The sequence below is a fragment of the Heterocephalus glaber genome, unplaced genomic scaffold (genome assembly GCF_053883595.1).
Source record: "Heterocephalus glaber isolate CG9 unplaced genomic scaffold, H.glaber_assembly_v1.0 deba00000676, whole genome shotgun sequence".
Taxonomy (NCBI): Eukaryota; Metazoa; Chordata; class Mammalia; order Rodentia; family Bathyergidae; genus Heterocephalus; species Heterocephalus glaber.
The window spans coordinates 21304719-21331409 of NW_028258156.1; the positions used below are offsets into that span (position 1 = coordinate 21304719).

At 39.5% G+C, this 26691-nt stretch overlaps 2 protein-coding genes across 9 annotated transcripts in view; one reads left to right on the forward strand and one right to left on the reverse strand.

Annotated features, from left to right (window-relative positions):
* The window catches only part of Lamb1 (laminin subunit beta 1), a 71569-nt gene extending 62529 nt beyond the window's left edge, over positions 1–9040 (forward strand). For both annotated transcript variants that reach the window (XM_004839650.4, XM_021253914.2), the window contains exons 28-34: positions 306–509; positions 1157–1301; positions 3465–3672; positions 4111–4252; positions 6982–7158; positions 8431–8590; positions 8743–9040. In XM_004839650.4, the coding sequence (XP_004839707.1) occupies positions 306–509; positions 1157–1301; positions 3465–3672; positions 4111–4252; positions 6982–7158; positions 8431–8590; positions 8743–8879 (1173 nt within the window). In that variant the 3' untranslated portion in view covers positions 8880–9040. The remainder of the gene's footprint in view (positions 1–305; positions 510–1156; positions 1302–3464; positions 3673–4110; positions 4253–6981; positions 7159–8430; positions 8591–8742) is intronic.
* Positions 1–26691, reverse strand: part of Dld (dihydrolipoamide dehydrogenase) — a 50002-nt gene that overhangs the window by 11517 nt on the left and 11794 nt on the right. For 3 of the 7 annotated variants that reach the window (XR_015449288.1, XR_015449287.1, XR_015449286.1), the window contains exons 8-14: positions 26302–26403; positions 15905–16095; positions 14755–14925; positions 14241–14430; positions 13738–13875; positions 12517–12606; positions 12248–12428 (exon numbers count right to left, since the gene is read on the reverse strand). Coding sequence is in view for 1 of the 7 variants with exons in the window: in XM_004839648.4 (XP_004839705.1) it covers positions 12363–12428; positions 12517–12606; positions 13738–13875; positions 14241–14430; positions 14755–14925; positions 15905–16095; positions 26302–26403 (948 nt within the window). In the remaining 6 variants the exon portion in view is untranslated. Of the gene's footprint in view, positions 1–459; positions 577–4087; positions 8191–8443; positions 10761–11904; positions 12429–12516; positions 12607–13737; positions 13876–14240; positions 14431–14754; positions 14926–15904; positions 16096–26301; positions 26404–26691 lie in introns of those variants that run through there. The other 4 variants (XR_015449289.1, XR_205004.4, XR_015449290.1 and 1 more) reach the window with 4 other exon arrangements.

Here is a 26691-nt window from a genome sequence, read left to right on the forward strand (position 1 = left end):
CAGAAAACCAGGGAAGCATTCTGTGGTAACCTCAACTTGCTAAAGATACTTATACCTTGGGGAGCACCTGCATGGCATTCTAGTGCATGTGGCCAGGTATGGAGGGGATGTAAACTTCATTCACTACAAGAGAGCAGCTGAGCGGACTCCTGAGCTCCCCGCTCCTGTCCCTCTGGTCTCCCAACACATATTTCTCAGCCCCCCTGCTGAGGACGCCTGCAGTTCTTGGGGCCACCCAGGCCCGCACAGCTCTTCTGCTGCAGCACTGCCTCCAACCCTCGCGCCTGACCCCCGGCTCCTTGCAGGTCTGTGGAACGCCGCCAGGGGCTGACTGTTCCGAGACCGAGTGTGGTGGCCCGAACTGCAGAGCTGACGACGGACAGAAGAAGTGTGGGGGGCCTGGCTGTGGAGGTCTGGTCACTGTCGCCCACAGTGCCTGGCAGAAAGCCATGGACTTTGACCGAGATGTCCTGGGTGCCCTGGCTGACGTGGAACAGCTCTCCAAGATGGTAATTCTGAGGGCCACCTCAGCTTTGTTAAACTTATTTGTTTGCTTCCAGCTGAAGATTAGAGGATCTGAAAGGGAGAAATCAATTCTAAATGCTGACTGAAAACTTTTTTTCAGAGTCAAGTATGAAAGTTCACATTCTTGTGTGGTCAAGAAAAGAGATGGGGAGGCTTTTATTCATAGATAGTTGAATTTTTCTCTTCACAGGAATAACCCTAGTTAGCAAGGAGCTTAAGTCATGGGTTGATGGTAAATTGAAAACTGTACTACTTTATTGGGGTTGTGAAGGTATCCAGCTGTACTGGAAAAATTCTACACTAAGCATTTGGGCTCTGGTTCATTCTTCACTGCGATATTTATGTTAATACCTGAGGAAAAGGCGAGATTACATTCTTGGAGAAGTTAAAAAGAAAAACACTTAAAAAACATTAAACGCTAGCCCACTGTAAGAACACCATATGGCAGTTTGTACACTGAACACTTCGAGTCTGCACGGGAATACAGTACTTTGTTAGCTGGGAGCAGTCTGTTTCCCTGAGACATGATTCCGATGCTTAGTTCTTCAATACCATTTTCTAGATCATTTCTAACATTCTAGTCTGCTTGAGAGTGAAATTGTTTCATGAGTAATTTGTTCTTGATATTTAGGTCTCTGAAGCAAAACTGAAGGCAGATGAGGCAAAACAGAATGCTCAGGATGTTCTGTTGAAAACAAATGCTACCAGAGACAAAGTGGGCAAGAGCAATGAGGAGCTGAGAAATCTGATCAAGGAAATCAGAGACTTCTTGACCCGTAAGGAACTTTTCACTTTTAAATATCTGTTCCTTTGGGGCTGGGGATTTAGCTCAGTGGTTTCGCCACCTGCCTTGCAAACACAAGGTCCTGAGTTCAATCCCCAGTACCAAAAAACAAAACAAAACAAAATATCTGTTCCTTTAAGATTCTGTTTGAGAGGTCACAATTGAAATCTGCATATTAGATAAAAGCAGTTTTTTCTAGCACGACATGAAGTAACATTTCCGAATGACAGAAATGTCCATGTTAGGAATGTTTCCATTTCTTAAGCTTATGTATATAAGTGTTTTGCCCATGTTATGCAGGTATATAAGCACACCCCATGGGATAACTAAGTAGCAAATTAAGTCAAAAGAAAATACTTAGTGGTTGGGGATTTAGCTCAGTGGTTCTGCCGCCTGCCTCGCAAGCGCAAGGTCCCAAGTTTGATCCCTGGTACAAAAAAAAAAAAAAAAAATACTTGGAGAACTGAATTTGGAATTTGTTAAAGATTTTATATATTTATATATATATATATATTCATCAAAATGCTGGAGAAGTTTGTGATTTTGGCATTGCCCTCCAAGCTTTGTAATGGTCTTACTAACAGTATTATACAGTGGACCCTTGAGTTATGACTGGCCTGACATGAACAACTTGGGCTACGACCAGGATTTGTTTTAACTTACGAACAAAGTCTTGAATTACAACCTCAGTGCCAGCCACTTGTGCTTCCAGAGTGTCTCAGATAAAGATTTAACCCTTAAAGAGTTCTGGAAGAAACTACAGCATCCTTTTCTGTGTGGGGTTAACTGAGAAGTCCTGGGCCAGTGTCTAAGGACACGGAGATCTGCCTGTACACAGGAGACAGACTGTGAAGGCTGTGTAGAGGAGTCTGAGCCTTCAGTTGACCAACTTGAGTTACAGCCAGCCCCTGGGAATGAATTGAGCTTGTAAGTCAAGGGTCCACTGTGTCTACAGTTAAAACAATTCTGTATCTTAAGTGTTATGTAGAGAAAAAGAGACCCTAAGTGTTGCTGGTCCACAGTTCAAATTGTCACCAGTAAGGATGGTAATGGGTTTCAAGTTAGAGAACTCTACACTGAATCAGAATTAATCAAAAGATGTTTATTGTCTCACATATGCCTAAAATATAGCAGCTTCATGGGTTGGAGACTCACATACCTTTCTTTTTGCTTGCCATTTTAAGCATTTTAGCTTTGTTTTCAAGCTAGTTCCTCATGGTTACAAAGAGGCTGCTGAAGTTCCAGATTTCACATAAAGACAGTATCAAATGAAGGGACAGAACTTACTCCTTTATTGTATCGTTTTAGAAATAGGGAAACCTTCCCAAGAAGCAGGGATTCATTCCCATAAATCTCATAGGTGAGAAATCATGCCCATACACAAATGGCTCTAGAAAGTGGAATGTGATTATAATTAGATTGATAAAGATTTATCTGACCAAAGAGGTAGGTACCTGGGGAGAAAAAAAAAAAAATGGCCAGTACATAAGGAAGCAGCAGTGTTTGCTAAGGTATCTTTGGGAATATCTTGTAGAAGCCATCATTCCAACATGTATTTTCTGAAGGTCTAACATATTTGAAGTTTAGCCTCCTTGTACGTTTTTCAACCACCTTTCATATTTTGTATTTGAAACTAAATATACTTTTGGTTCTGCTTTCCTGACTAGATCACTTCCCTTTCTTAGATCTTTTTATAAGACCATCAGCTTTCTAACTTCATCTGCAATGGTTTCAACCTCAACACTTTTCATTGTGGTTACAGCACTTGCCTAGCATGTGCAAGGCCCTGGGGTGGATCCCCAGCATGGCAGAGTTTACACTGCATGCCAGTCTGAGCTTTAAATGCTGAAATCTGTGGCTTTCCACAATCTGAGCCACCCACTCTGCCCATGCTGTCACCCACCTACAGCCTTCCTCCTCCACCCTGCTGTCCTACAGAACCTCATCAGTTCCTCGTCCTCACCACCCCCCCACAATTCCAGGAGTACTTGGGTGTCCGCAGCACTTTGTCCTGTGCCTCTCAGGTTCTCACTGGTCCTCACCCAGTGAGGTTATGAACTGGAACAAGAAGTATGTACTGTTGTGTAACCTCATGGTGCGGGTGACCATTGTGGTTTAACAAATGAATCACTCACAATCTGTGACCTTTTCACAGAGGACGGTGCCGATCTGGATAGTATTGAAACCGTTGCTAATGAGGTACTGAAAATGGAAATGCCGAGCACCCCACAGCAATTACAGAACTTGACAGAAGAGATCCGTGAAAAAGTTGAAAGCCTTTCTCAAGTAGAAGTTATTCTAGAGCAGAGTGCTTCTGATATTGCCAGAGCTGAGATGTTGTTAGAGGAAGCTAAAAGAGCCAGGTATGTGGACACGATGGCATGTAGGGGACTTATTTGGTGTGGTTAAGCATGTAAAACAAAAGGATTCTGTTTCTTTTTCTTTTGGTACCAGGGATCAAACTTGGGTCCTTGTGCTTGCAGAGCAGGCGGCAGAACCACTGAGCTAAATCCCCGGCCCTCTTTTTGTGTGTTTTGAGACAGGGTTTTGCTGTGTAGTTTAGGCTGGCCTTTTGGCCTTGAGCTCGAAATGATCCTTCTGCCTCAGCTTCCTGAGTGCTGGAATTACAGGCATGCACCACCATGCCCAGCAAAGGGATTTCGTTTTTTAACTAGTGAAATTTCTAGGAGTCGTATCAGGAAGGTTCTCTTTCAAAAGGAAGGTTCTCTTTCAAAAGAAATGTTCTCAGGGAAAATAATTTTTTCACAGTAACAAACAGTATGTTTCACCCTTTTACTCAGTCAAAGTGCAACAAGTGTTAAAGTCACCGCAGACATGGTGAAGGAAGCTCTCGAAGAAGCAGAAAAGGCCCAGGTTGCAGCAGAGAAGGCAATCAAACAAGCAGATGAAGATATCCAGGGAACCCAAAACCTGCTGACCTCGGTAAGACAGTACCATGGTGGCTGTATGTGGGAGAAAATACTCATATACTCTTCTGTCACAAAGCAGTCATCTGTGAGAAAGAATTCTTACAACAAAAAGAATTCCTCTGATTTAAAACCAAACCTCCCTTAGCACAGAGGCTAAAACTGAGGAGATATTTTCAAGAGGGAAAAAGAGGACTCTGAAGATACTGGGCCCTTTCCCTCCCCACAAAAGTTCTAAGATAAAAACTCAGGCAGCAGCCCCAAAGCAACCTGTGTGGTTAAGACCAGTATGGCAAGATGCTGGTGATCATTCATAAAAATCATACTACTGTTTGAAAACCACTGGGAAGCAACAAACGCCAAAATGTCTTCTCTAATGTCAAATTCTACAAGAACCTAATAGAGACAGCTGAACGGTCTGAAGGAATGGAAAGCTTAAATGTTGTTCTTATGAGCAAAATACTAAGAGACTACCAGAATATTAAAGGTATTCACTTAAAAGTAGGATTTAAGGCTTTATTCTAAAAATCTTCTCAATTACTTTTTTCCAATTTTAGGAAAGCTTGTTTTTTAAATGAGTGAAAAAAACCCACTGACACCGAATTCCCGCACATGCTCCTAGAATATGCTTTGAAATTAGAGGCTCCTCGTACTCACTGCTACCACCGTCTCATTTTTAAAACATGGGAGGTTTTTCAGATGCTTTTCCTACCATTAGTTGACAAAAACTTATTTTCCCTTATTCGCCTGCTCTCAGGGAAATGAAACCTACCGGCTTCTAAGCCACCATTCCTTCCTTACCTTCTGAGAATAAGACCCCTTCTTCAAGTTACCTGTTTAGAAGAATGTTTAGAAAAACTGTATTTTCCCATCAGGCTGTGTTGTAACCCTTTAAATATTTTAATTTTCTAGCTTTAGGTTATTCACATTTTTTAGTTGTGCAACTAACATTTTAAGTGTGCTTTTTCTGTTTCGGTCTATACCAAAAATTACTGTTTTGCTCAAATATTACAGCTCATTAACCTTTCCATTTGGATCATCCATATGATGTGGGGTTTGTTTGGTTTGTTTTCTGTGTTTTATCAGAACATGAAATAGGAGCATTCATAATTTTTAAATGGGTTGTGCAAGCATTGAAATGGAGAAACTTCAGGACCTAGAAATAGATATAACCTTAAATAGGGAAATTATGAGGAGGAAATTTTTTGGTAAAGTCTTAAGCAGTAGGTTTTATGCTAAATAAAGCAGAGGGATTTTTCACTTACAAGGCCTGAATGGTCCCTTATAAGTGGGTCATTTATATATTTATATAAATGGGGAGGGATGGTTTGTATGTTATATAGATGAGAAGATGGGGTCATCTAAATGAGATGGGATCATTTGTTTCTATGTTTGTATTGTCTGTTCTTTCATAAATGTTGTTTGAAAAAAAATTACTGTTTTGAAAAGCAATTGGGGAATATTAAAATTATAGGTGAAGTATGTGGTCTGGTGACAAGTTAATATGGCGACTTTTTCAGGGACTCTCAGGGGCAGAAAGTGTTTTAGGTTAGTAACATTAACAGACAAACTTCTAACTAAACTATTTGTCTAACTTTTCTCATTGCTGAGACAAAATACCCAATTCCTGAAGTTAAAGGAGGTAACCTTTATCTCAGCTCAGCTTGTAGAGGTTTCAGCTGGTTCCAAGCATGGTGGCATGGCAGACAGGCATCACAGAGGAGAAACAGTCCATGGCAAGCAGATAGGAGACATCAAAGCAGCAGAAGCTTGCCTCTCCCTTCATCCCTTCCCACCTGCCCACACCCAGAACTATGAGAAACCAATCTGTGGGTTGATTTAGTAATCACGCACTGTCAATCCTGCTACCTCCTAGAACTCCCAGCTTGGAGGGCCTGAGGCTTCAGGGGAAATCTAGACATGAGCCAAAACAACCATGCTAGTGATTATTACTGAGAAATGTAATTACTCTCCAAGAATTATTTCCTAAGAACTTTAGGGTAAACTTCGAGGTTGAGAATCATTTGGTTTAAATATTTACAAATCTTAGCACATGCCTACACTGACATAAGTTGCATTATGACAGTGCCATTACTCAGTTTTTTGGTTTTTTTTAATGGAACAAGACCTATCCTTGAAGATCATTTTTAAGAAAAACCATTGAAACTGGCTATTCCATCATGGGCTAGACTGCTTTCCTCTGACTAGCTTTTAAAAAACAATGTTTACTGATTTTCCTTTAAAAGAGATCAAATGTGGGCACTGATTGTTCAGATGAGATATTTTCCACTAAATAACTCAGTATTTATAGCTTCCAGCTGTAACTTTTCTAAACTATACACCATCTCACAATTCTACAGAACCCTCAGGGTTTAAGAACATTTCCAGTCTCCATGTCTTCAGTAATTAGCTGAAACCTCCACTACTAGAGTTTAACATCTAAAAATAATTTATGTGGAAATCCCTCTTCTCACAGGTGTTTGTGACCATTCTTTAGCCAAAGTTTGCAGATGTCCTCAAAATGCTTTCTCAGCACAGCAAGCTGTCTAGGGGTGGCTCTTAATGTCAGGGGAAATTTTGACATTCTCAGATCATCAGAATGTGAATAAATGTGTATTTTCTTAATTCTTCTGGTCTAGAGTAAAATGCCAATATCAATCATTGAATTCTTCCATTAAATTTAGAGTATTTCCTACCCTTCCTTAACCTTAATAGCTTACTAGATGATACACATTATCCTTTTAGATCGAGTCTGAAACAGCAGCTTCTGAGGAAACCTTGTCCAATGCCTCCCAGCGCATCAATGAGCTAGAGAGGAATGTGGAAGAACTTAAACGGAAGGCCACCCAGAACTCTGGGGAGGCAGAATATATTGAAAAAGTAGTATATACTGTAAAACAAAGTGCAGATGATGTCAAGAAGGTAAGTAAATCTTTGACTGCACCCTTATAAACTTAGCTGTGAAGTTGCAGTCTCCCTTAATAAGGGACAAAGACTCCAACTGACCTATTTTGACATAGTCTTCAGAGATGCAGCTGGAAAACTACAGGAATGTCCAATAAATATAATGTAGGCTCTCCAACCCCAACTTGGATAAGTTGAAAAGAATAAAATTAACCCATGGGTAGAAGTCTTAAAACAAGCACACTGAACTTGTATTTCTTTATAGCATGATTACCTGGTCATCTGAGAGTACTTTAAAAACAGAAAGGAGAAAGTCTAGAGTTCATTACAGAGAACAGCTAGAAAGAAATCAAATCTCTTTGCAGACTTGTTTTGAATTAATCCCCTTCTCATTAGAAGGTACTCTATTTTGCAGAGAAAAATCTCACGCAAGCTAAATTCTTAGCTAGAGCCAAGTAATGTTTGTTTGGTTTTTTTTTTGTACCGGGGATCGAACTCGGGTCCTTGTGCTTGCGCAGCAGGCTGCGAAACCACTGAGCTAAATCCCCGGCCCTAGCCAAGTAATGTTTGAAACGCACGTTCAATTTCTAAATCTGTGTGGGCAAACGTTCAAATCCAAAGACACCTTTTATACCTGGGGGAGGTGTTAAATGATTTAATGGCTAACTATTAAAAAATTTTCCTAAACGTTACTTTAGCTTTTAGGCATTTCCATACACCTCTGTGTTAGGAAAAGAACAAAATAAAAGTTCACTGCTAGTGTTGGGCAGCTAGCTGCCTTTTCTGCTGAACTTTCCCACAATTCTGAGCGCAAAAGTTTCCCAAGAAGCATTTTAAAGAAAATATTTACTACAATATAGAGGAATAAAATCCCTTGAAATGAAACTTCCATAGTGACAATTGTTTGAACAGTGCTTTTAAAACGAATCATTTATTTGTAGCTGTCCGCCAACCCTGAGTAGTCAGGATCCAGGCGATCCTCCATTTCTTCAAAAGCAGACTTTGATGTCCAGTCTCCATTATGTAGTCCTCCATAGTTATTCTCTTTTGCTAAAGAAAAGTAGTATAAGGGCTTAGTCCTAATGACTTACTGCAATTCCAAAACTTCTTTGAAATGATTTTAAAAATCATAACTTCTAATATGAAGTGTGAATACCCTTGATGGTCCTTAATCCAGAAGGCATGCCCTGCAAATCAGTATCTTCCTGAGCCAAGCTTGCTGTGATTACATTACACTCAGATCTTAATGGCCTTAACATTACCTCTTTGTGTCTAAATGTGGAATTGCAGGCTCTGGATGGTGAACTTGATGAAAAATATAAGAAAGTAGAAAATTTAATTGCCAAAAAAACGGAAGAGTCAGCTGATGCCAGGAGGAAAGCTGAAATGCTACAAAATGAAGCAAAAACACTTTTGGCTCAAGCAAACAGCAAGCTGCAAATGCTAAAAGGTGGGTCTTTTAATTTGAAAACAAGGCACTCAGTTTCTTTTTAAATGGTGATTCACTTTGTTTTAGGTATTTACAGCCTTGCAGGTAAAGATTAGATTAGATTTTTGGGTCACAGTATAAATCACTCAAACTTTCTTTTTGGTCTTCCACAGATTTGGAAAGAAAATATGAGGACAATCAAAAATACTTAGAAGACAAAGCTCAAGAATTAGTGAGACTTGAAGGAGAGGTCCGTTCACTCCTCCATGATATAAGCCAGCAAGTTGCCATTTATAGCACCTGTTTGTAACAAGAGGGGCGAGGGCTAAGATGGCAGTTGTGACCAAAGTAAAATAGCTACATTTAAAAAACTGACTTTATGATCTTCAAAATAAAACTCATTACCTATTTAATGTTTTTAATCACCAAATTTTGTATGAAGTTAAATAAAGTACAATGCTTTTATATAAATATATTTAGTATAATTCTTAAATTCATTTACTGTTAAGTGTTTTTGCTATACATTTGTAACAAGTTTACTACCTCCACGAAGAAGACCTTAATTTCTATTATGTCTACAAACAAGCTATTATCGGATAGGTCAACAACTTCCAAAAGTCTGCCCTCCTTCCCTAGTCCCAGATCAAAGGGAAGAAGGATACAGCCTACCAATGGTAAACAGCCAGCTGGCAGCATGTGTGCCATAGGTTCGCCATGAGTTGCTCCAGGAATGTGAACCAAAAAGCAGTAATTTCTAGAAAATCAGGAAGGTGAATTGCGGCTTTTAAAGTGTGCCACCTGGAATTAGGGTAAGGGTTGCTGATAGGAAAATTGAAATTAGGCCAGAGTCTATGGCCACTGCTCCTGCCAACTGAGCAATGCTAAAAGAACAGAATTTCTCAGCTTTCATATTATATTTTGCATTAACTTAACAACTAAAGGTTCTGCCACACTCTATAGGTGAGGCCAAACAATATGTCACTTTGAAAATTGCTAGAATGTACTGAACTCAGTGGCTAACAGCCCAGCACAGCCTCTTAAGTGCTTTCTCACACACTCTTGACCAAGACTGTTCTGTGGGCCACTTAACAGTTATGTGGCAACTTCCCTCCAGCCCAAGGCAATTATCTGTGATTTAAGTAAGAATCCTGGTAGCTAGCAAAATGGTTCTATCATCATGCATTAGACTTTTTTTTCTTAAGAGAAATCATCTCTAATTCCCAAGTCTTTTCAGCTAAAACAACAAAAGATCTCACTTTGCAAATACTAATTTTAATCAAGATAATATTGAGAGTTTAGCAGATAACAGCAGGCAGATATCTAAAACTTATTTTATCCTAGGGCTTTATTCTCCACCCAAATGTATTCTATTGAATGAGAACCCCTGACTCTCTAGGATTTTATACTGTTTCACTATTTTCAAATTAGAAACTTCCCCTAAGTTAGGGACCATGTTTGAGGTCTAAACACTAGTACTAAACCTAAAATTGAGATTTCAGATTTTTAAAAAATGCAGAGTTCATCACTTCCAATAATGCCTAAGTAGCACACACCAGTGTTTCAGGTTTATATCTAGATGCCCCCCCCCCATCATAGGTGGGGCTTTCAGAAGGTGGTTGGTTAGGAGGTGGGGTCACTAGGGATGTGACCTGGAAGTGTTTATCTCCCTTCCTGGTTCCTTCATTCCTACTCTGCTTCCCACCATGCCACAAGCCACTTTTCTTCTGCCATCCTGTCCTGCCTTGGAGCCAACAGATTATAGACTTGAACCTCTACAGACTGCAAGCCAAAATAAACCTTTCCTCTGATCTGCTGGTGTTGGGTACCGTGTCCCGGCAACAAGGAAATTAAGGCACATACCAACTCTCCTACTGATAGCTGTAAACTGAACAAAATACATTTTATGAAAAAAATGTACAGGCACTGGAGAGCAACCACAGGCAGGGGTAGAAGGAAGCTGACACACAAACAGCACTGGGGCAAATGTCTCATTTTTAACAAGTTTTCACTTGAGAGGATAAAAGCCAAGTTTCATTGATTAAGGAACTGGAGGACAGAGTTTGGAGAAACCATAAAATCTGCAATATGAAGGAGAAAAATCTAAGGATGGAGACACAGAACTGAGCCCCCAAACCATTTCTGCAAATATTCTGCCCAGTCTTGGGGAAGACTTCAGGGAGCACAAATAAAGCTTAAAAAAAAAAAAAAAAGGAAAGAAATTTCAGCTGTTATACCTCACTCAACAAAGACACAGAATCTGGAGTTCATCCAATTATCCGATTAAAAGAACAGTCTTTACAGTGTCTCATGATTATGGCATAATCCCTAAGACCACTGGACAAAGGAAAATGTGACTGACTCATACATAATACAAAGACAAACCTTTTCCTTTCAATTATGATCAACTGATAGTATCTTACGTTATGCAGATTATATTCACCAAATTTAAGACTAAAATTCACTTAAATTACAATCAATGAATACCTACCTACTCTACATATTTCTAGACTAATACCTTCCTTTAAAAAAGTCTATGCTATTTATACCAAATTTGGGAACTATTTAATGAATCTGAAATGATTCTTGAGTTATAATATGCAAAGACCTACTTAGTATTTAGTCCTTGACCTTTTCTTGATATTTAAATAACAATTTAAAATATTTATCAATAAATGCAACTTTATAACTCTTAAGAAATGAACATTGAGCCAGCCAATGAAATCCACATAGGAAAAGACAGATTAAAGAAAGACTCCCTTATGTTGTATTTATCCAAAAGTATATGCTAAACATTTAGTAGGTCTCTGGTAAGGCTAATGAAAGAGTAATGACCCTTTAAATGCCTTAACATTGTTGTACAATGTAAAAAAGATATTTAGGCCTATAAAAGAGTAGCCAGGTGTGGTGGCACATGCCTATAATCCCAGCACTCAGGAGGCTGAGACAGGAGGATTGCTGCAAGTTTGAGGCCAGCCTGGGCTACACAGTGAGTTCAGGGCCAGCCTGAACTACATATATAGTGAGACCCTGTCTCAAAACCCCTCCTCCCAAAAAAGAATAAAATACACACTGGAGGTAGTAATAAAAGAGGATCATCTCTCAACATGCACCTCAGAATAACCAGTAAATGAATAAGACGTTTATTTTGATACTTGTATTCCTCACTATAATACACTTGAGTCTCTAATATTGGAGTTTTGCAGATAGACTTAATTTCTATAGCTACGTAACTATTCTTCAGACTTCCAGACCTCAACAGAACCTTAAAAACCACTTACACACATAAATTCTACCTCTAAACTGCAAGAACTTAGGAGTTAAATAAAACAAGGGAGAAATGGTCACTTTTTATTTACACGAGTTTGGTTTATACATATTTAAATCTTGTTCTAATAAGAGACTTGTTTCCAATATGAAAACCAAATTTAAAATAACTTGATCACCTTTCTTCACATACCATACTCCAACTTCACCAACACCACGGAATTAGAGATAAATGCCACTTAGCCTTGATTCAGTGAAGCTGAACCTTTCATAAACAGCATGAAAATATGGACTGATGAAAATCAATCAGGATGCTACTATATGTAGCTTTTATCCTGCATGTTAATGTACTGAAACAAAATATTTAAAATATAGATACAAGATTATTGCATTCTGTCCAAACCTATTAAATACCTTCCAAAAGTTTCATAATTCAGTCCCAGAAATTCTTGAATTGTGAGCACATCTTGTTCAGAAATGTGACCTCTACAAAAGCTTCCAGGATTTCAGAAAAAATAGATCTTCTAATTTAAAAGTTGATCGCTTTGCCAAATGATGCAGCCAGGTTTGCTTCTCTAAAAGCTTCTGATAAAGTCTGCAAGAGAAGACATGTAAAATTTAAAACCAAATTATTTGTGTCAAAGAAAAATTAGGTGGCCATTAATCTGTATGTTGCTAATTACCGGATGTGCATGGCAGACTCTAGCTATATCTTCACAAGATGCTCCGTATTCCAAAGCAAGAGCTGCTTCATTCACCATTTCTCCAGCACCCTTTAAAATAAGCCAAGAAGTAATTTTGCTTCTATGCCAAAAACAACTATGTACTAAGAAGACAGCAACAACTAAGAGACCAGGGCTTTAGACCTTAAAACTGTCTTAAGTCTTAATTGTGGCAGTTAAGGAAAAAAAAAATCAGAATTTAAAAAAAAAGCTTAACTGGGCCAGGGATTTAGCTCAGTGGTTCTGCTGCCTGCCTCGAAAGCGCAAGGTCCCGAGTTTGATCCCCGGTACCAGAAACAAAAATGGATAACAGAAAAAGAGCTTTAGCTCTGAAGCCAGATGGCCTGGATTCAAATCCTGCTACTTTGCTACCTCAACCACTCACCGACTGACTGTGCGTCACTCAGTTCCTTCACTTCAAAAGTAACAGCACCAGACCAGGGATTTAGCTCAGTGGTTTCGCCACCTGCTGCGCAAGTGCAAGGACCTGAGTTCAATCCCCGGTACCAAAAAAAAAAAAAGAAGAAGAAAAAAAAAGTAACAGCAACTACCTCAGTTATTGTAAAAATGAAATAAGGTTATGTATACACCTAGAGAAAGTGACAGAGAAAACACTCAAATACTCTATTACCTCCACTGTTACATCAGACACCTAGGGACGAATACACTTCAGACTCAGAAGAGTCTAAGGCTCCCCTTAAAGGTTAATGTCTGAGCTGAGATCTGAGTGAGAACAGCCGTGCTAAGAGCCTGAGGCAGAGCATCTTACAAGCAGAAAGGCCCTAAAATGCCAACGAACTTGGCCTATTATGAAAATGAAAGAAGCCAATGTGGTAGGAAATGAAGAATCAAAGGAGAACAGAAAGAGATGAGGTCAGAGGCGGGCAGGGCAACTAATAACATCAGAATGTAAATACCAGGTGGCTTAAAATTAACCTATTAAATAGTAATGCTTTCCAAGGCTGGATGTGATGGTGCACACCTATGATCCCAGCACTTGGGAGGCTGAGGCAGGACAATTCCCACAAGTTCAAGGCCAGCCTAGGCTACACAGTGAGTTCATGGCCAGCCTAAACTGCACAGCAAGATCCTGTCTCAAAACAAACAAAAAATTAAAAAAATAATAAATAGCAATGCTTGCCAGAAATCTTAAAGGGATTTCTCTAGCTTTGCAATACTCACCGGTCCCAAAATATGTGCTCCCAGCACTCTGTCTGTTGCTTTCTGCCCAATAATCTTCACCATGCCATCTGTGTCAGCATTTGTCTTGGCTCTGCTGTTAGCAGCAAATGGGAATTTCCCAACTTTGTACTCAATACCCTGTGAGAGAAGAAATGAGAACCTACATAAGCACTGAAAAGGTTCATGCCTGTTAGTGAAAATCTCAACCTTTTGTTCAGAGCAAAGACCAAAAGGCAAGTTGAAGAAATGTATTTTGGGTTAAAAAATACACAAAATGTTTGTCCATCTGGTTATATTCAAAGCCAATACAAAAGCTCTGGAGTTTGTAGTTTTGAATACAGGCAGCTTATCCTCTTCATGATCCTAAGGAAAAAAATATATAAACTACCATTGTTCTACAGAGCTATAAAAAACCTGAATGCAGTGACAAGATGCTTTTTCTCTGCTGCCAGTGTCGTTAGCTCAACTCACACCAGAGTGAAAAGTGCCACATTCAAGGTTACCTCTTCCTTCAATTGCTCTTCTGATTTGCCAACCCAAGCAACTTCAGGATGTGTGTATATCACCGATGGCACACAGTTGTAGTCAATGTGCACTGCACCACCAGCCATGCCTTCTACACAGATGATGCCTTCGTCCTCTGCTTTGTGAGCCAGCATCGGACCAGCAACCACGTCACCAATGGCATAGATGCTGCCAGACAGCAAAAGAAAGTGAGCTTTGGGAAGCGAAGGTGCACTTACTTACAATACAGCAAACACACACTTCTAGTCAGTAAGTCACCAAAACTAGCAAATGCGACTCTTCAAAAACCTATGCATTTAGGCTCTGATCTTTGAGCAATGAAAAAATTTAGTTATTCTTGATTTTACATCTTGTAAGTATGCTATTCTCCCCTAAAGCCAATATATATTTTTAAGGGGAAGAGGACAGAGGGAGATAGAAGGGGAAGGCAAGAGAGAGGGGGAGAGAGAGAGAAACAAAGAAAGATGGATGGAAATAAATTATCTAACTTACTTTGGAACTTTAGTTTGGAATCTGCTATTGACTGGAATTCTACCTCTGGGATCCAGTTCAATTCCAAGTTCTTCCAGTCCCAAATTCTGAGTAAAGGGTCTTCGACCAATGCAAACCAAGAGTACATCACAAGTGATAACTTCAGCTTTCCCGCCAGAAGCAGCTTCAATACTAGAAATGAACAGTGTATAACAGTTAAACACAGAGGTACACAGATAAGAGAAATTTAAGACAGAGATCTCTCAAGTACTGATGACCTTTCGAATAAACTACGTTTATTTCATTATAAACATAAAAGAGAATTTAAAAAGTACACATCTTCTCAAGTTTTATCACCAAAATTTCATAAAAAAGGCAATATAGTAATTAAGAACACAGGCCTCAGAGCTGGGGATGTCGCTCAGTGCTTGCCTAGCACATACGACACCTTCAGTTCCATCCTCATCACTAAAAAAGCCAAACAAAATCAACACATAGGTCTCAAGATCCAAGTTCAAGTACTGGTTCTGCACTCACTATCTATGTAACTGGCCTTAGGTGAGTTATTTCATTAAATCCTGTAGTACAGTGATACCTCATTTCATGAACTTAATTCTTTCCAAGATTCCAGTCGCAAACTGAACTGATCACAAACCGAATCAAATTTCCCCATAAAGTCAATTCTGAACCTAAACCACTGAATTTGATTCTAGTTTGCAACTAGAATTGTGGAAAAAATTAAGTTTGTAAACACAATAAGCAATCTAATATTATCATTGATTTCCCCATTAACGTTACAAAATGCTGAGTTTTAGCTTTTCTGAATGTATACTACAAAAAGGTACATTACAATGAGAACACCAGGCTCATTTTACAGCAGTACCAACTCAATCCATGAATTTCAATGCACTATTTGATTTTTTTTTTTTTGGTAGCAGGGATCGAACTCCGTACCTTGCGCTTACACGACAGGTGCCAGAACTACTGAGCTAAATCCCCGGCCCTTCCATGCATTATTTGAGAAGCAATATTGAGCTATATTAAGCAACAACATTCTGCAAGTTATAAAAACCCTATATAATATTTGTTAATCTGATTCTGAAAACTTGAGTGTTTTTCTAAAAGAAACAGACAAAGATAACGTATCTCAGAAGAACTATAGCATACTTACGAAACATCAATTTTTCCATCTGACCTCTTGGTGGCACCAGTAACCTTTGTGTTTAATTTAAATTTAAAGCCTTGCTTCTGAAGGATCCGCTGAAAGTTCTTAGATATCTCCATGTCAATTCCAACCCCACCTACATGACCCAAAAATTCCACTGCTGTCACATCTGCACCAAGTCTCTGCCAGACAGAGCCCTGCAAATGATTGAAAACCGATAATCATACAAATTAGTTCCCATAACAAATATTTACTAAACCACCTTAAATAACTTACTGTAAGATATTTTCTTTCGCTAGTGCTTTTATCAGAAGTTCTGTGGTTTAAAATTAACCCTGGAGCAAATAGGTATAACTTCATATATTCTCTTAGTCATTTAACATTTACTGATGTTACATGCTAGATATCATTTTCATTTTTAGGCCTATTAGTGAACAACAAAAACAAATCCCTACCCTTAGAGACTGTATATTCTGGTAGAGAAAATTAATAAATATAATTCATGCTAGAGGATAGTAAAGTACTATGAGAAAAATAAAGCACAATGTAGAGCCAAGACTAACTTACTGAAAAAGGGATTACAACTGTTTTGTTTTGAGACAGGGTCTCACTACATAGCTCAGGCTGGCCTTGAACTCATTATGTAGCCCAGGCTGGCCTCAAACTTGTGGTATCCTCCTGCCTCAGGGTCCCAGTGCTGTGATTACAGGCATGCGCCACCCTGTCTGGCTTAAGATTACAGTTTTAAATACCATGATTGGGGAAAGCCTCAACGAGAGTGGTATTTACCCAAAGACCTGAAAGAGTGAAGCACACAGGAATAGTAAACAACAGGTAACCGTGCAAGAGTGTTCCAACCAGAAGGAAAAAAATGCTCTTACTGCTAATAATCAGTGAATTTGCAAAATAGTAAGCCAGCTTTCTGGTTTTTTCCCCTCAACAAAAGAGAAATGTTTATATTTTATTCAAATTATAATTTAAATCGAATGCTGGTTTTTATTTTATTTTTTTTACTAGTTTTTAACTGTAATAATTAGCGTAACTACTGAACAATCATAAAACTTTAAGATGAATATAATTTTACAGCATTAAATATGAAAAACTAGGAACATATCATTTGCAAAATCTAGTAATTTAAAATTATACCAGTTTACCTTTCCAACTAAATTACATTTGTTCATTTCACAAACTTGATGAACTTTAGGGAAGAAAGCTGAGTTTCACAAGAGGTACTATAGGGTCAGTTGCTCAAAACAGATCATGGCCCTAAAACCCAAGACTGTCAAACTTCGAGAAGACACAGGAGACAATCTCTGTGACTTTAAAGTAGGCAGAGATTTCTTAGACATAACATTAAAAGCATAATCCGTAAAACACACAAAAAATGATAAATTGACTTCATCAAAATTTTAAAATCTTAGAACACTAACACAAAAATAAAAGACACACACGACAATGGAAAAAAGCATTTATAAAACATCTATATCCAGCATACACAAAGAACTCTCCAAACTCAACATGAAAACAAGTCCAATAAAAACATACAAAATATTAGAGAAGACACTTCATCAAGGTCATACCGAAATGGCAAACTAGCACACAGAGATTCCCAAGATGTGACAGATAACTATGCACCCACTAGAATGGCTCAGATTTAAAGGTGGGTAGTAAGTACTGGTAAGGAAGAGAAGAAACTGAAACTTCCATTACTGGTGCAATTATAAAAATGGTGCAGCCACTTTGGCAAAGAGTGAGCCTCAAGAACTTAAACAGAGTTACCTTGTGGTGCAACAATTATCTTCCCAGGTATATACCTAATGAAATGAAAACAGGTATTTACATAACAGCTTACATATAAATATTCAGTGTTTTTCCTAATACTCCCAAAGGAGAAACATCCAACTGTCTATCAACTAATTAATGGGTAAACAAAATATGTTAGGCCCATAGAATGGGGAGTATTTGGCTACAAAAAGAAAGTACATGCTACAACTTGGATGAACCTTTAGAACATCCTAAGTTAAAGTACCCAGACACAAATGCTACGCATTTTATGATTCTACTTATATGAAATGTCCAGAACAGGAAGTCCAGAGATACAGAGTGCAGATTAGTGCTTTGCAGGGCCCAGAAGAAGGGAGAAATGAAGACTTCACTGTGAAAGGGCTCCTGCCTTCTTTCTGAGGTGATGAAAATGTTCTAGCATTAGACAGTTGTGACAGATGCCCAACTCTGAATCGTGAACTAAAAGCCACCAAACTGTGTACTTTTTAAATAAGAGAACATCATATGAGTTACATCTCAATAAAACTGTTTAAAAGTACATGATAGTGCCAGGGATTTAGCTCAGTGGTTCTGGCGCCTGCCTCGAAAGCACAAGGTCCCGAGTTCGATCCCCGGTACCAAAAAAAAAAATACATGACAGTAACAGTAGCAGCAACCACACCCTTCTGAAGCTAAATTAGAACAGTAAGAAATAGAATACAGAAATGGTAAGACATTCATTATCTCGGAGTTGTTTCATTCAGTGCAGAAAACGATCAACAGTACAGTGCCCTACTCTTCAGGAAATCTGATTTCAAAATCCTTAAAGACACAAAACCTCCAACAATATCTAACCCTTACTTAGAAAGCCAGGCACTGTATTACTTGAAATGTATTTCTTTATTAAATTGCAACAATTGTGTTATTCTTACTTCCTTTTTTTAATAAACCAGCTAGTTTAGAAAGGCTGACTTAACAAGGACACAAAGTCAGTAAGAGGCAGAGTTGAAATTCAAATTTAAATACGTCCCGTTATAAAACATTCTCTCACATTCAGAAGATGGTAGGCTACAGGCAGCCTGCATTCACTCATCAGGCACTCAGCTCTGAGAAGAGACAGGGTGTGTGACTGTTACTCTGATGTCAACTCAGATTAGGAAACATCTAGCACGTTTGTGAAGCACACTCTGTGGGGTTTGGGCAGGTTACAGACACAACTCTGGGTACTACACATGGTCTCTCACCAGTTCTTGGCAGCACTGTTTGCTTCCCTGCATAGTATCTGCCCTGCTGAGGGTTAGTCTTGTTTTGGTCCAATTCTTCCTTATCCCTTTATTCTTCGATCCTTCTATCTATTCTTCTTGGAATATGAATGTTCACCCTGTGCCACTGTACCTTAGGATTATGTAATTTGGTTTGCTTTTTATAGACTCATAGCTAAGAGTTTGCTTTGAGTCTCAGAAGGGATTTGGACTTTTAAAAAAATGCTGACACTGGGAAGACTTTGGGCAAAGGATGACTGTATTTCCAGTGGTACACGGGACAGTTGTATTCTGTTAGGCTGAATTATGAACTTGCCGTTGTCTTTACTTGGAGATTAGGAAGTTTGAGATGTGTTTGGGTGTGAAGGGATGAGGGGTGGACTGTGGCAGATCTGTAAAGCACACTCCAGATGTGTCTGGGTGGGTCAGAGGGCATGATGGGTGCTATATATGGTCCCTTGCCAGTTCTCTGGTGCTGTTCCCCTGCTCTGCTTCTTGGCCACCATGAATTAAGCAGCTTTGCACTACCATGCCTTTTCAGCATCCTCCTTTCCACCTCCTGAAATTGTGAGCTACATTAAACCTCTCAACTTGTGGGTGTTGGGTATGGTGTCTCAGCCACAGAAAAGCTGATTAATGGAGGGTACCGCAGGCAACCAAGGGACTGCATCTTGAAAGGCAGCAACCAGGCAAAACCCTGAAATAGTAGCATTTGGAAAGATAAATTAGCTAAGCATGGTGGCACATGCCTACAATCCTAGCACTCAGGAGGCTGAGGCAGGAGGATCACCATGAGGTTGAGGCCAGCCTGGCCTACATAGTGTGTTCAAGGGCAGCCTGAACTACACAGTGAGATATTGTCTCACAAAACAAAAAAGGACAATAAATTAACTGAAGCAATGTACTAAATGAACTGCAGCTCAGTGGGGGAAGGAGATCTTCCCCTCTCATGCAGCAGTAAAAGGAAAAAGTCAGCATACTCTTGTGAGCAGCGAGATCTGGATAGGAGATCTTAATACAGCCAAGTGAACAGAGTCAGGAGTGATAATTCCCATCTTTTCTCTAGATTTGGACAGGGTTGGACTGGGAAGTCATCTTAGAAGCTACACATAACTCCCTGCCCTTGCCTGGGTAGAGCACGCAGGAAACAGAATTCGGCAGAGCTGGGGTGGGAAGCTCTCTTGAGCAACTCCCTCTGCCTAAACATAGAAAATCCCCACATTTTCTCTGACTCCACGAAGTAACCACCACCCTACTAGGGAGGAAGTGAGCACCCATGCTAACAGTGTGGGCCCAGGGGGAAAAAGTGATTTTCAATCGTTAAAACTAAAATCATTGAGATGGGAGAGACTTGAGGCTCAGGGTTGGGAGATCTTGGTGTAGCAGACAAAAGAGCACAAAACAGTGGTATGACTATAGCAGCAGGCAGTGAGTTCAACTACGTGGGTTTTTTGGGGGGAAGGGGTCGTGAGTCTGGGGGCACTTCGGCATGGAACTGCATTAAAACTCAAAGTCCCTGATACAAACAGATCCTGCACGCACACACACACACACCCCAATCCTGTCAGAGACTTCAGAGTAAATACAGCGCATGCAGACACTGGCCAGCCACACTTCCAAAAGCAGGCTCTGGAAATGGATGAAGCCTTGGCTTATGTTTAGGTCCTGCCTGCCAATGATATGAGGGACAGATTCAACAGACAGTGTCAATTTTCCAGCCATGTGGCCAGAAGCCACTACAGGGACCAAGGACAGGCCCTTAGTCTGACATTCACCAGAAGCACAATTTGTTTTCTTCTGAGGCCATCAGAAACTTAAAAGTAGTTTTTTCTAAAATCCTAGTCTTCACTTGGGCCTACACATGCCGAAAAGGAAACGAACAGCGGAATAAAGTTTGAATTTCATTTTGTATCCCGTTACTTTAAAATTTTAGGTCAGATCTCCTCAGCCCTGCATATAGGTATGTTAATCAGTTAAGGAATGTCTAAAAGTTAACAAAACAAAGTTGACTAGTGCTGAATTTACATAATCTCATCTCTTTTTAAGACAATAGCTAAACTGTGGAAACAGCCTACATGCCTGTCAGCAGGTGGGTGATAAAGAAAATGCAGTTCAGTAGAGCAGTACCTCAGTTCACATACACTTTTGTTTGCAAACACTTTTGGTTCACAAACAGAAACATTTGGCAAAATTTTGCTTTGTTTGGAAAAATCAGTTTCATTTTTGTTTTGTCTGCATCAGGTGACAAACACTACCGCAGACATCTTTCCTGCACAAACACAAATGTCGCCATCTTTTCTAAAATCATAGGACAAATTAAGTTCGTGGACCAAGGTATTGTACATATACACAGTGAATATTATTCAGTCATAAAGAAGAATGAAGTCATGTCATTTGCAGGAAAACAGACGGAACTCAAGACCATCATGAAAGTGAAATAGGCTCAGAAAGTTAAATATCACATTTTCTCTTACTTAGGAAACCTAAAATATAAATAAATGAATAAAAGAGAGATGACAGAAAACTAGAAGGTAGATTTACTGAAATAGCAAATAACAAACATCAAGGGAGATGGAGGAAATGGAACCGAAAATGATCAGGATGTATGTACGTACCAGAGTACCACTACTCTGTATTACAAACATGAAGAAAAAGAAAATTAAAACCTACATTCTCTATCACCATACTGAACCAGAATGGAAAAAGGCAAACTGGATAAATAAAAACAGTCACACAGGGCTAGGGATTTAGCTCAGTGGTTCCGTCGCCTGCCTCGCAAGCACAAGGACCGGAGTTTGATCCCTGGTACCAAAAAAAAAAAAAAAATACAGTCACACAAATCATCCTCATGAGAAAGGAAAGAGGCATTATTACACAGTAAGTTCCCTAAGTTTCAATTTTTAAAGACATTTGAGAACTAATTCAATACAGCAACAAACACTGAAACATTACGATAAAATGTCTGAAACAACCAAGGCTTATAAAAAGACTAAAGCAAAATGCCGAGATGAAAAAACAGAATTGCTTAGAGATATTACACTAACCAAAATAAGAAAATAAATCTGTTACCTTTTTTCTTACTTCTTTCATTCACCTATGAAAACAATTTTCAAACTGGAATAAAATACCATTAGCAAAAAATAATGTCCAAGATAAGAACAAAGTTAACTACCCAGTAAAACCAATTAGATCAATTAGTTCAACATTATCATCAGTGAACTCCGGTAACTTAAAAGCAAGAAAATCTCATGACACCCCATTTATATATATATATATATATGTGGTAGAGAAATGGAGATGGACCATTCAAGATTTACAAATGTTCATAACTGGTTGAAGACTGTAGTGTCAGATGGCTTTCAATACTTTACACTGGTGCTGGATATAGGGGCACATGCCTGTAATCTCAGCACTTGGGAGGCTGAGGCAGGAGGACCTCCGTGAGTTCAAGGTCATCCTGGGCTACATACTTCAAGGCCAACCTAAAGTACACAGCAAGACCGTCTCAAAAACAAACAAACACTTCATGTAGATCAAAAATGTGTACCAACACTTGAATGACACCAGAGGCAGCTTGCTTAACTAAGAGAGATGAGATCAGATGAAGGGAGCACATGCTTTAGTTAACAGGCTCTCCAAATTTCTGAATTTGAAGAACAGCAAGAAACAGCAGATAAGTATATGAATATCAGAATCAAAACTAAGAAGTAGACTGGAATAATGGGTGCAAGTGAATAAGATTAAATTATAACAAGAATAATAAATAAATGCCTTTTATTTAGGTTTTAAAAATTAGAATTCTAGCCGGGCATTTAGCCCAGTGGTTCTCCTGCCTGCCTCGCAAGTGCAAGGTTCTGAGTTTGATCCCCAGTACCAAAAAAAAAATCTGCACCTAAAAATTAGAATCCCACATGCAAAAACTACAAGGTTTTGGGCTGGGAGTTTAGCTCAGTGATTCTGCTGCCTGCCTCGAAAGCGCAAGGTCCCCAAGTTCGAACCCCGGTACCTAACAACAACAACAATAACAACTACAAGGTTTTGCTGGACATGGTGGCACATACCTGAAACCCCAGCTCTTGGGAGGCTGAGGCAGGAGGATCGCCACATTGCGAGGCCAGCTTGGGCTACATAATGAGTTCAAGGCCAGCCTGAACTACACAGGGAGACCCTGTCTCAAAAAAAAGAGATTACAAGGTTTCTAACTGATCCCAAGCTTGACATGTCTGCTTAAGAAAAAAAAAAGCAACTAAACTGATCTTAAGGGATTCTGTTAAAAGAGATATATACAGCACGTACTGAAAGTATCCTCAACTGTGTTTAGTTCCAAACAGCATTACCAGTGATCCTATCAAAAGGATGTCGATAAAATAATGGATCTGTATTTATGAGACCAAAGTATTAAGTGTATGAATAAAACTCAGTTCCCGTCTTCAAGGCACTCATCACTCATGGTCTTGAAGGAACATCAAAAGTAATATAAATGCGCTATATTTTTATTAGTAGGTGGTATAGAAATATAGATAAATTAAGGATTCAAAGAGGGAAAGACAAACTTTCTAAAAAAAAGTCCTCACTAAAAAGGCAATTAAACTGATTTCTGAAAGATAGTTACCAACAAATGTTACTGACCAATAATAATGAAGGCTGACAAGTACTTATTATACAGCAGCTACTGCACTAGATGCTAAAGACACAGAGGGAATAAAACAGCCATGATCCCTGCCCTTGTGGAGTATGAGTTAAAGAAATCAGAGAACAAGAAATACTGAGATAAATACTGTAAGAAACAGTGGTTCTGGATGTAATGGAACACACAGTAGGAGTGCCTCAGTACCCCAGGGTAGCCAGGGCAGGGCTCACAAGAGTGCAAGGTAAGGACAGGTAAAGAGTCTCCCAAACACAAGGAAGGCCTACCAATAAGAGGTAGGGCAAGGCTTGCTCATCAGCTGACAGCCTGCTGTACCCAGGACACAGGCTGAGAGGGCCTAGGAATGAGGCTGCAGACAGAACCCGGTGCTGTATCACGCTGCTCTGTAAACACTACGTTTGGGTTTACCCTAACAGCAACAGTAAACTAACATTTCAAGCAGGGGCAGGGACATGACTGAATTTATTATAGACATCATTCTAGCCACTATGAGGAGACTGGACCAGGAAAAAAAAAGGCCAGGGAGACCTAGGGCAAGACATTACACTGGCCTGAACTAGGATCTAATCCAATGTGTGAAGGAAGTGAATATTCTCCAGAGATAACTATCAGGGAGACTCACAATAGAAACCAGCGACTGAGCGTGGGACATGAGGGTAGGGGAACATCACGTTTAGCTCCTAAATGTCTTGCTTAGGCCTCTATATAGATGGCAGCACCACTCACTGAGATGGGAAATGTTAGAAGAGAAACAGAAACAGGCTTGGTTCTGTTTGGGGAAGGGGAGGGAGAATGGGAATAGAAAAGTGAGATTGGGGCTGGGGATTTAGCTCAGTGGCGCCGCACCTGCCTGGCAAGTGCAAGGTCCTGAGTTGATCTCTGGTACCAAAAAAAAAAAAGAAAAGTAAAGTGAGGTTATACATTCACTGAACACGGTGGCTGCAAGATACACAGTGAAAATACTGGTACATTTGGATATGAAAATCCAGAGACATGGAGAGGATCAAGCTGCAGATACTGCGAGTCCTTTGGTAACTGAGGTGACAATGAAGAGGGTATTCTGTGGAAAACTACAGTCTAGTAAACCTGGTAACAGAATCCAGAGTGATATTCACAATGAAAGGGAAGGCTGAAGGCTGGGCCTCTAGCTCAGTGATAGGACCATGGCACCGCACACAAGAGGCCCTCCATTCAATCTCCAGTTTTGCAAAAAAAAAGGGGAGGAAGGCTGAGAAAAGAACTTGCATAGAAGCCACCCCAAAGGACAGATGTAAAACCAGCAGAGTATGGAATCTGAGAAGTTAGGGAAAGCAATTAAAAAGCAAGAATTACAATGTTGATTGCTGCCAAACAACACAGTGATGAAAACAGTCCACCGGATTCAGCAATAAACCTAGTGTCCTTTTCAGAAGCAATTATTGGCACAAGAAGCCAAGGACTGAAGAATGAGCAGGTGCGCATAAAACAGAACACGGTAAACTCTTTGGAGAAGCCTGGCTGTGAAGAGAAGTGAGAGGGATGTTAATGACTGCAGGACACCAGTTCAGGACAAGGGCTCATGCTAACGTAAGCCAAGCCTGCAGGTGTGAATACACTTGAGTGAGTGTGTGCAGCACACAGTATACACAAGCATGTTTGGGCCGGGGACTTAGCTCAGTGGTTTCAGCTGCCTGCTGCGCAAGCACAAGGAACCGAGTTCGATCCCCAGTACCAAAAAAAAACCACAAAAATCAAGCATGTTCAACTGTAAACAAAGGGAGCAGAAGCGGGAAAGGTTTAAGGACTGAAAAATACAAGCAAGAGTAAAATTTTTAAAAGTCACAAAGCTAAGTCCCTGAGAAGGTAGAGGCTGGGCTTCCTGTTGAGGTTTTGATCAATAATTCATACAGGCACCACTTCTCCAGGCACCATCAACACCCTGGAAATAGCATTTTAAAAGGGAGAGAGGTAGATTTAACCAGGACTGGAGCTCCACCATGCAAATACAACAGAACAACGAGGCAAGTGACTCCAGGCCACCTTGAGTGAGTGGTTAAAGTGATGGACTATGGAATCTAACCAGGAATGCAGTCAAAACAGGAAAGAGCAAAATACTACATTTCTGGACTAAAAAAACCTAGTTAAGAGTATAGCTATGTTAGGAGTAACTAAGAGGAAAGGAGGTTGTAGTTAGAGAATAAAATGTCTAAATGTGTAATTTCAGAAGCAGAGCGATTCTTTGAGCATCATCTTGATGTAAGGTACAATGGCCCTGGGAGAGGACACCTAAAAAGAAGGAAGAGGCCACTGGAAGTTATGTGGAAAGCTGGCAGCAGGCAGAAAGTATGAACAGAATGGAGTCAGAGAAATACAAAACGTAAGTGGAGAGGGAGGGAAGAGTGGTATTGTGTACGCAATGGCAAGTGGTGTGGTCTTTATCTGGAATGCAGTTTGCTCAGAGTGAAAACTGTCTTTAAGTATCTGAAAGGCTGTCCCATTACAAAAGAATTAGATCAGTTTCAAGGAACTGAATGGGTGTAATAAACAAAGATGAGACTGTAAAATAAAAGAATGGCCTAATGACTCATGATCACCAAAGTAGGTTGTCTCAGAAGAGAAAGTATATTCACTATTATTAGCAGTGTTTAAGAAAAACTCAGTGCTGACTGGCCTACGATGTTATACAAAGAATCAAATAGGAACTTTAAGACCCTTCCAACCCTATGGCGATAATAAAAGACACCACTTACCAATTCTACACCAATTACTCCTGCACCAATAACAACCATCTTTTCTGGAACTTTTTTTAAAGATAAAGCGCCTGTAGATGACACTATTGTATCTTCATCAATCTATAATAGGAAAAGGTACAATAAACATTACTTAGAAAAATCCAGTATTTTATAAACTAATTTCACTCCATAAAAATCATTAAAAATATGAAGTTATCTGTTTTGAGGTACCTATGATTTCTATACACCCAACTTCATCAGATTTCCTTAAAAATGTTAACTTTATATTTTATTATTCAGTATTCTAAAACAAAATGGTCAATTTTAACTTCATTCTGAACATGAATATATCTTAACATGTTTTATATCTGGTTAGAATCCTTACAAAATAAGGACAAGTAACTTTCC